The sequence below is a fragment of the Giraffa tippelskirchi genome, chromosome 3, assembly GCF_054371585.1.
Source record: "Giraffa tippelskirchi isolate mGirTip1 chromosome 3, T2T-mGirTip1v1.2.pri, whole genome shotgun sequence".
Taxonomy (NCBI): domain Eukaryota; kingdom Metazoa; phylum Chordata; class Mammalia; order Artiodactyla; family Giraffidae; genus Giraffa; species Giraffa tippelskirchi.
Window position 1 is genome coordinate 185,574,820 of NC_137277.1, and position 8,990 is coordinate 185,583,809.

At 61.8% G+C, this 8,990-nt stretch overlaps 2 protein-coding genes across 7 annotated transcripts; one reads left to right on the forward strand and one right to left on the reverse strand.

Annotated features, from left to right (window-relative positions):
- The first annotated feature begins 21 nt into the window (after window positions 1-21).
- Window positions 22-4,533, forward strand: GALE (UDP-galactose-4-epimerase). 3 transcript variants are annotated; one of them, XM_081574460.1, is made up of 11 exons: window positions 22-83; window positions 1,654-1,900; window positions 2,059-2,174; window positions 2,260-2,373; window positions 2,581-2,757; window positions 3,029-3,142; window positions 3,220-3,286; window positions 3,379-3,464; window positions 3,578-3,655; window positions 3,870-3,984; window positions 4,155-4,533. In XM_081574460.1, the coding sequence occupies exons 2-11, from the start codon at window positions 1,780-1,782 to the stop codon at window positions 4,211-4,213; spliced, it is 1,047 nt and encodes a 348-aa protein (XP_081430586.1). In that variant the 5' UTR covers window positions 22-83; window positions 1,654-1,779; the 3' UTR covers window positions 4,214-4,533. The 3 variants fall into 3 exon arrangements, with proteins under 3 accessions (XP_081430586.1, XP_081430587.1, XP_081430588.1); XM_081574461.1 differs by having other exon boundaries at window positions 1,684-1,900; XM_081574462.1 differs by lacking the exon at window positions 22-83 and adding an exon at window positions 369-489 and having other exon boundaries at window positions 1,684-1,900.
- A 48-nt stretch (window positions 4,534-4,581) lies between these two features.
- LYPLA2 (lysophospholipase 2) lies at window positions 4,582-8,990 on the reverse strand. 4 transcript variants are annotated; one of them, XM_081574472.1, is made up of 10 exons: window positions 8,922-8,990; window positions 7,355-7,458; window positions 7,062-7,093; window positions 6,903-6,968; window positions 6,373-6,420; window positions 6,213-6,283; window positions 5,997-6,070; window positions 5,817-5,918; window positions 5,539-5,712; window positions 4,582-5,458 (listed from the first exon to the last, which is right to left on the reverse strand). In XM_081574472.1, the coding sequence occupies exons 2-10, from the start codon at window positions 7,430-7,432 to the stop codon at window positions 5,408-5,410; spliced, it is 696 nt and encodes a 231-aa protein (XP_081430598.1). In that variant the 5' UTR covers window positions 7,433-7,458; window positions 8,922-8,990; the 3' UTR covers window positions 4,582-5,407. The 4 variants fall into 4 exon arrangements, with proteins under 4 accessions (XP_081430598.1, XP_081430596.1, XP_081430600.1 ...); XM_081574470.1 differs by having other exon boundaries at window positions 8,895-8,990; XM_081574474.1 differs by lacking the exon at window positions 7,355-7,458.

Below are 8,990 nucleotides of genomic sequence, written 5' to 3' on the forward strand. Positions count from 1 at the left end.
CGGACACGGAGCACCGGAGGCGGTGCCGTTCGAGACTGCGCGGGGCGCGTGGTGCGGAGCAGCTTCGGGAGGCTGATGCTGGGGTGAGGCTGAGCGGGTTTGCGAGGGGCCGGGTGGTCCGCAGGGAGCGAGGGGGAGTCTCCGGGGTCCGGACTGCGTTCTGGGCAGAGTTCCGCCTAGGCGGGCTCGGCCCCACTGCTCCCAGCTCCCGCTGCCTTGGTTGGGGCGGCCAGGGTTCATTCATTCCCGGCCGGGGGAACTCCTAGTTCTGCCCCTTTCCAGCCACCGCCCGAATCCCCAGCCTGATACTCTAGGGCATTCGAGCGCTCACGGCCCTGCGCCCCCTCCCCTCCATTTAACAGATGGGGAAGACTGAGGCGACAGCTGACCGAAGATCACCCCGCGTGTTGGAGGGAGGGCAACCTTACCGGCCTTCCTGCCTCCCTGGGGCCCTCCGCCTCCACTTTCCGGGGGCCTGCACAGAGCTTGGTGCTCGGTGGGGCGGGGGCGGGGGCGGCTGCAGCGTCTAGGGCAAAGTCCGGCGGGAACCAGTGGGGCCAGGGGGCGAACTGCTTGGGGAGGGGCGGGACTAGATCCAGATTCTAAACCAGCCGTCACTGGCTGTGTGAGTTACGCAAATTATTTAACCTCTCTGACCTTAGTATGCTTCTCTGTAAATTGGCGGTAATAACACCTGCCTCATTAGGATGTTGGAGGAATTCAGGGAGATAATGCAAAAGTGCCCAATACAGAGCCTGACACGCAGCGGTTGTTCAGTCTAGTGGGTTAGGAGCTATGTGAACCCAGAACAGGATTAAGACTGCTTTGAGGAAGGCGGCTGCGGGCCAGGCTGCCCCAATGAAAGGCCTCAGTGTCTGGACTTCCTCCTCCGCCAATGCCCCCACCGTCTCTGCCGGTGGAGTTTGTTCAGGGCGGCGGTGCACACCTGGCAGTGAAGTCTGGGGCCAAAGCCACGTCTACACTACCCTGTTGAGTACCGCCTAGAATTAGGCGGGATTCTTAGCGCCAGGCCAGGAGTGGCATCCGCACTGGCTGAACCAGCCTGACCGACCTGGGAGCGGGGCCCACTCCAGGACTACAGTGCTGCAACCCCAGGGCTGGGCTCAGCCGTCTGGGCAGAGGACCCACCCTGAGGCCATCTGCTGTATTTCCTGCCTCTCCCAGTTGACCTTTGTGGGAGAGGGTGCAGGGGGTGGGGAGAGCTGCTTACCCCAGGAGGTGTTAGTCACTCAACCAAGGAGCCAGTTTGTGCCCAGTGATGGCGGAAGGACTGGGGAGGCCTGGGTCTGAGCAGACAGACCTCTTCCTGGGCTCTTGGGAGTCCAGTGCTGCTGCCTTGTTTCCTTCTGTGCAGAACTGTCCAGTCCCCAGACACCTCAGGGAAGCAATGTGGAGACTCAGGTTCCATCTTCCCAACCCCCGGTCAATTAGGACTAGAAGTTATGGCTCCTGTGGATCAGCCTCCACCTATACCATGTGAACGGCCTTTAGAATCACCTCATCTGACCCCTTACATGACCACATACTCATACAGTTATAACCTCCATGTTATGGAGACAGAAACTAGGGTCAAGAGAGGACTAGTCTCCAAGGCCTAAGGCCAGAAAGTGATGCTCTTCAACCTTGGACCAGGGCTGACTCCAGACCCACCCGATTAACTAGGACACACCACCGCCTCGGACGTCAGACTCCAGGTTGAAGGAGGCTCTGAGCGGACAGCCTCGGCCACTTCTGAGTGTCTGCCCTGAGCCGGACATAATGGCAGAGAAGGTGCTGGTAACGGGTGGGGCTGGCTACATTGGCAGCCACACCGTCCTGGAGCTGCTGGAGGCGGGCTATTCGCCCATGGTCATTGATAACTTCCATAACGCCATTCGTGGTGAGCGGGGCAGGGGGAGGGGAGCTGGGGCTCCCAGGGGGGTGGAAGGGAAACCCTGGGTTCTGTCTCCACCTCCAAGGGGTGTATGTCTGGTCAGTCCCTTGGGAACCCAGCTCCTCATCGCCTCTGATTTTGATGGCATCTGTGTGCCCAACCAGGAGGGGGCTCCATGCCTGAGAGCCTGCGGCGGGTTCAGGAGCTGACAGGCCGCTCTGTGGACTTTGAGGAGATGGACATCTTGGACCAGGCAGCTCTACAACGTCTCTTTAAGAAGGTGGGCGCTTGGCAGGAAGGCAAGCAGTGGGCACCAAGGGCCTGGCCTGTAAGCCACATCTGATCCCAACTTTGCAACCCTGCAGCACAGCTTCATGGCGGTCATCCACTTTGCGGGGCTCAAGGCTGTGGGCGAGTCAGTGCAGAAGCCCCTGGATTATTACAGAGTCAACCTGACGGGAACCATCCAGCTTCTGGAGGTGAGACCTGGGGTGGAGACAGACCCCGGGAGGGCCCCGGGCCAGGCAGGCGGTACCAAACATGGTGGCAGAGCCCAAGCTGGCTCACGCATTGGACACAGCTTCAGCTCTCAGCCAGTCTCCCCTTCTGTAAATGGGAGCTCATACCTCGGCCCCACCCACGTTGGGGGCAGGCAAGGGCCACTGACACTTCTCCTCCACGGGCAGATAATGAGGGCCCATGGGGTGAAGAACCTGGTGTTCAGCAGCTCAGCCACCGTGTACGGGAACCCCCAGTACCTGCCCCTAGACGAGGCCCACCCCACAGGTGGCTGTACCAACCCCTATGGCAAGTCCAAGTTCTTCATCGAGGAAATGATCCGGGACCTGTGCCAAGCGGACAAGGTAAGGGCCCCTTCTGCCTCAGCCTGGGCCCCACTCTCGGGCCCCTCACAGCCTGCCCCCCGAGCCTGAGGACGGGGTCCTGAGCCACCCCCGCCCCCGAGGTGAAGGCTGGGGCTCAGGAAGTACAGTGACTTCAGGCCTTTGGGGGAGGGCAGCATCCCCTGCTCCTTTTTAAGGACAGAGAACCAGCAAGGGGGGGACGGCGGCTCTGGATTCAGGTGGGACATACAGCTTGCACCCAAATCCCCTCCGTCTGACCTGCATCCCACAGGCCTGGAACGCAGTGCTACTGCGGTATTTCAACCCCATAGGCGCCCATGCTTCAGGCTGCATTGGTGAGGATCCGCAGGGCATCCCCAATAACCTCATGCCCTATGTCTCCCAGGTAAGGGAGAAGGGAAAGGAAGGGGGTGGGCTCCACGGTTGAGGGCCTGGGAAGAGCTAAGCTGACCTCCACCCCAGGTGGCGATTGGGCGACGGGAGGTACTGAATGTCTTTGGCAATGACTATGACACGGAGGATGGCACAGGTGAGCCCAGGAGCCAGAGGAGCCACAAGGGAGGCTGAGGTGGGACTGAGACTGTAATGGACCCCTCCCCGCAACCACTTCCTCCTCTGCAGGCGTCCGGGATTACATCCACGTAGTGGATCTGGCCAAGGGCCACATCGCGGCCTTGAGGAAGCTGAAGGAGCAGTGTGGCTGCCGGGTAGGGGGAGAAGGGAGAAGGGGGGAAGACGGAGACAGAGGCCAGGACCAATGGGGCCCAGAGGGGAAGTCAGTCCACCTCCACCACAATCTCTGCCCTCCTTTCCTGGGCAGATCTACAACCTGGGCACGGGCACAGGCTATTCGGTGCTACAGATGGTCCAGGCCATGGAGAAGGCCTCCGGGAAGAAGGTAGGCTGGCAGCCCACCCTGCCCCACCCCCAGCCCTCGCACTGACATACCTAATGGGCATCCGAGTGCCACTGTCTACTCGAGCCTGCCTGAGGCCTTGATGCCTGAGAGCGAGAGCCTGCTCCACACCTCCATTTCTTGAGGGCTGGTCAGCAACTTGGTGGGTGATGCCAGGGCTGGTTCAGCTAGACTACAGCCTCCCCCTCTCCTGCAGATCCCGTACAAGGTGGTGGCCCGGCGTGAAGGCGACGTGGCTGCCTGTTATGCCAACCCCAGCCTGGCCCTCAAGGAGCTGGGCTGGTCAGCAGCCCTAGGGCTGGACAGGATGTGTGAGTGCTCGCCCTAACACCCGACCCTGGGTGCTTGCCTGACTGCTGGGAGAGACTCGGGGGCTAGGAAAGGGCTACTGGGGTCCGGGCTGGCCCATCTTGGGCTGCCCAAGGCGCTGCAGGCCCTGCACTCAGTGTGGCCCCTGAGCACAGACCTCGTCCCGTTCCAGGTGAAGATCTATGGCGCTGGCAGAAGCAGAATCCTTCAGGCTTTGGCACACAGGCCTGAGACCCTGGCCTCCCACGGACCAGAAAAGGGACAGAAACAACTGCTGGCTCTCCAGCCTCTGGCAGGAACCCGGGGGCCCCTGAGGCTCTGCTGCCTCGGACCCCAGCTGGGCCCACTGAGCCCGCCGGGCACATGGCCGAGGTCTCCACTGACCAGGTATCGGGTCTGTGTGCCACAGGGGCCAGGCACCCATGCAGACCACCAAGGCTGAGTGGTGTAAGCAGGCCCTTAAGACACACAGAAGCCCCTCCCCCCAGGCGCTAATTTATACTGCTATGAAGGAGCTTCCCAAAGTATTTAAAATAAACGGTTTTCTTACACTGGAGTAGATGCTTGCACACAACCCCTTGGATAGAATCACCCAGCCCTGAGAGTTGAAGCAATTTCTTTAATTTTGTCAGAATCCAGGACACAACAAGAAAAACACCCGAAACTACATGGAGACAGAAGACGAGACACAAGACTCCTCCCCAGCTCCCCCCAGACCTAGCGTGGGGACAACGTGGGGTGAAGCGGCTGGGGGAGACCTTGAGCCCCAGTCCAGCCCGGCGGGCTCCAGGCCCGCAGGGGGCAGAGGGTGATGGGGAAGCAGGGCCCAGCCCCCACATAGGAACGGCTGAGGGGAGGCCCCCTTGAAAGACTCAGCCCCGTCACCCATACTCCTGCGCAGGGGCAGGGAGCCCAGAGCGCCCAGGGGTCGGGCCATGGACACATTCATGATTGAGAAGCAGCTGGAGTGGAGGCAGGAGACGCACGATTATCTGGGCAGAATCAGTTGGGGGGAGGCGGGAGGAGGTGGGGCCTGGGAGGGCCCCACGGGCCAAACCCTGAGGTCACCGGAGGGGGCCCAAAGCGGGGCTAGTGAGTGAGGTCCTGAGTGAGTGGGTCAGCGGCTGGGCCCCTTTCTCCCGCTGCCTACAGCCCCTCCAATACTGCTGCCGGGGGGTGGCCCCCACCTCCAGGGAAATGGGATAAGAAAGCAGCCCACCCCCTGCGGCAGACAGCCAGGGGGCCGAAGCCAGGAAGGGGGGCCTGGCCAGGCTTTGGCCTGTCTGCCCCAGAGGCCTGTGGGGAGAGGGGATGGGTCCAGGAGGGTGAGAAAGGGGCTCGACCGGCTCAGATCCAAGATGGTGCCACGTGTGCCAAGTCCCCGCCCGTGAGCAGGGGGACTGTGCTGGGGGACAGCAACTCTGGTTAGACAGGAGGCAGCAGCTTCTCGAGGAACTCCTTCACAGCTGCCATCTCCTGGGGGTGAGGAGGACTGTGAGATGCATCTGGCCGGAGGGAGAAGGATGGGGAGAGGGAGGAGCCCCCTCCACACTGACCTGAGGACAGGAGCTATGCATAACACCTGGGTACGTCTTGAACTGGACCCTGGCAGGTGTGACGACGGACCGCAGCTTCTCGGCTGTCAGGGCCCCAAACCGTACGGGAACCATGGGGTCCAGCTCCCCATGGCACTGAAGGATGGTCAGGTCCTTGGCACTGCCATTGGCTGCCTGTGGGCCAGACAGGACTTAAGAGGGCAAAGCCCGGGGCTTGGGCACGATCCCCCCAGCCCCGAAGAGACAGAGGGCAGGAGCAGGGTCGTGGAGACGCTCACCTGGGGGAAGGCCCGATGCAGAGGTAGCCAACAGCTCAATGCCACAATGCCAGCCAGAGGGTGGGGGCAGGTGAGGGCTGTGTAGAGGGACAGAGCTCCACCCTGGAGAAAGGAGAGAATGAGGGGTCACAAAGGCACAGCTCAGCACCCATTACCCACCCCTCCCCTCTCTCCCCTCACCTGTGAAAAGCCTCCAAGGACAATCCGATTGGCAGGGATCCCGTTCTTCATCTCATGCTCAATCAAGGCCTTGACTGGGGGAAGGGGGCATAACCGGGTGGGGGGAAAGCTGCTGGAGGGACTCCAGGAAGGGAGCCAGACAAGAGGTTCTCCCCAGCACTTTCCTGGGGGGCCGAGGGGGAGAGGGAAGATGCCGAGGAGGGGCTGGGGCCTTACTGTTCTCTGCTGCTTTCTTGATGCCAGCCTCGTCCTCTGGTGCATCTGGACTCAGCCCCATCAGGTCAAACCTGGAGGAGTAGAGGCGTTGGCAGCCACTGGGAGACCTGGGCTGGCCCCGGGCAGCTCCCTCGGCTCCTGTTCCCCTCTCCAAGCTCACCAGGAGGGCATCACCATCTTCATGTTGAGTGTCACAGGGATCCGAGGCCTGGGGAGGGACAGCAAAGAGGATCGTCATGTGCAGGAGGGATGAGGCAGCCACAACAGACAGCCCGGAAGGGGGCAGGGCAGCCCCTGGGGAACCTTCCCAGCGGGCAGGGCCTGTGTTTAAAGTGTTGCCAGGCAACCTGCCACGTGGGGCTGGAGGCTGTGGCTGGGGCACCAGCAGTAGCGATGGAGAAGCAGAGCTCAGCACTTGGTGTGACGGGGTTCCAGCTCAGTGGGTGAGTACTTGGGGAAGGGGGGACGAGGGGATCCTGGCCCTAGGAGTTTTGGGTCTAGGAGGCCTTGGGTTGGGGGCTGGACCCCATTCCCAGAGGGTTCCACAGGAATGAAGGCTGAAAAGGGCCCTTGGGACTGCTGTAGGCCCCGGGCCCCAGGCCCCAGGATGCTGCTGGCAGCAGAGAAGAGGCCTGGGACTACAGGACCACCTCCCTTCCTTAGCCCCTCCCTTGCTGGGGTGACACTCACGCATGGGGACAGATGTACTTGACATGAGGGAGCCGGATGGTGGAGAGGGCGTCAGCCCAGCTGTGCCTGTAGGAGGGAAGGGAGAAAAGGCACCGATGTGGAGAGGGAAGGAGGAGGGCGCAGGCCTCCCTGGAAACACCCCCTCCCCAACTCACTCACCCTGTGTCTCCAAGTCCATGTAAAAAAATAACCTGGAAGAGGGTCGGAGATGGGGAAGAGGGCAGTCATCATCCTGCCATCATCCTGCCATCGCTGTCACTCTGTCCTCCAACTTCTGGTCACCCCTCCTTCACCCCCGAGGACCTGGGCAGGGGGGACTGAGGGAGCAGCCCCCTGCCTCCAGGCTGCAGGGCTGCTCCCTTCTCATCACTGCCACCTCCATTCTCCCCACACCCACTCCAGCCAGTTCCCCAGGCGGCCTGGGGGCTGCGTGGGTAGGAGAGGACCCTTACCGCAGCTGTTTCCCGCTCAGCTCCAGACACAGTGGCAGCGTCGGTGAGCAGGGGCACAGACATGGTGTTACCACACATACACTGCAGGGCTCCACGGCTGGGGCCTGTGCAAATTCCGGGCAGTGGTCAAAGGCAAGGCCAGGCAGGGGAGAGGATCCTGACCCAGGAGCAGAAACGCAAACCTGGGCCACGAGTCCCTCAAGCCCCCTAGGTTCTATCTCCTGGGCACAAAGGAAAGGCAGGCAAAAAAGTCCTGGAGCCGAGCGGGAAGGAAGCATGCCTTCGTTCCAGGGCAGGACAGCAGAGGCAGCCACGCTGGCGGCCCTAGGTCTGGCCCCCTACACAGCCTGAGCTTGGGCTGGAGGTGGGCAGAGGGTGGGCTCAGGAGCCATAGGGGGAGGGGAGCCAGGGGCTCCTCAGCAGGTGACTGCCTCCTCTCCCTGCTCTACAGTCACCTCCTTTCTCTAGAGCCCTTGATCTCTTCCTCCCAGCCCTACTGGGAAATGAAGGGGAGAAAAATGTCAGGGAAAGAGGCTTCCGGCCCCTACCCTCAACCCCACACACTATTCTGTCTAACTCCCCTCCCATCCAGTCCTCCTCAGCCATTCTGAGAGCCCCTGGGGCTGCCAGTGTCCCCAGGAGGCACACTGGGGACTCTGATCCGCCACCACCCCCTAAATGACGCCCCCCACGCCCCTCCTGACAGAGGGGGCCCACCACTCCCAAACAGGTCCCCCCACAGCTCGACCACGCTCTGGGATTCCCAAACACACAAAAGAATGTCAAGCTGGCGGGCTCCTCCCCATCCTTAGCATCCTCCAAACTCCCCGGAAGCTTCTGCTACCGGAGCCTAAGTGCCTACCCTTCCTGGCTGTCTCCACCCCTCCCACCCTACCCAAGGGCTTCCACCTTCCCCCTCGGGTGCCCGAGTGCCCCTCTTCACAGGAGGATCCCTCCTCACCTCTGACCCCGGGATCCCTCTTCCCACACAGGAATTCATCTTTTGCCCCAAGCTGGGATTCCCTTCCATCCCCGACTGAGCAACTTCCACCTCTCACCCTAGGTCCTTCCTCTCAGAGCGGTGCCTCCTCCCACCCCCCAATCCCCGCGACCTGTGGTCTTCCTCCCCACAGTAAAAACTTCCACCCTGATTCAGGATCTCCCACTCCCCACAATGGGAACTTCTGTTCTGACCGAGGGTCGCCCGCCTGACAGTGACATTTTGTATCCTGATCCCGGACCCGCTTCTGCCCACACAGGGGCGTTCCACTTTTGACCCTGGAGAGCACCCCCCACCCCGCCCCACAGTGGGATTCTCCAACTTCCGACCCTGAAGCCCCTCTCATCATAGCCGGACCCCACCTTCTTCCCCGTCTCTATCCCGAAACTCCCCAAGACCGGCCGGCGCCTCTTCGCACCTCACTCCCCACCCCCATCCCTCACAATTGCGGTTGCCTCTCCTCTCTCGCCAGGACCCTCGTGGTGAAGCCGAGGCCACCCCAGTGCCCTTCCCCCGCCTGCTGGCCCCGGACCAGGGTACCTCCACTCCCTGGGGGGGTTTCAACACCTCTCGGGCGATTTTCTCCTCTTTCTCCGGCACAGACACACACACTCTTCCCCCCCCTCAGCCGCCCCC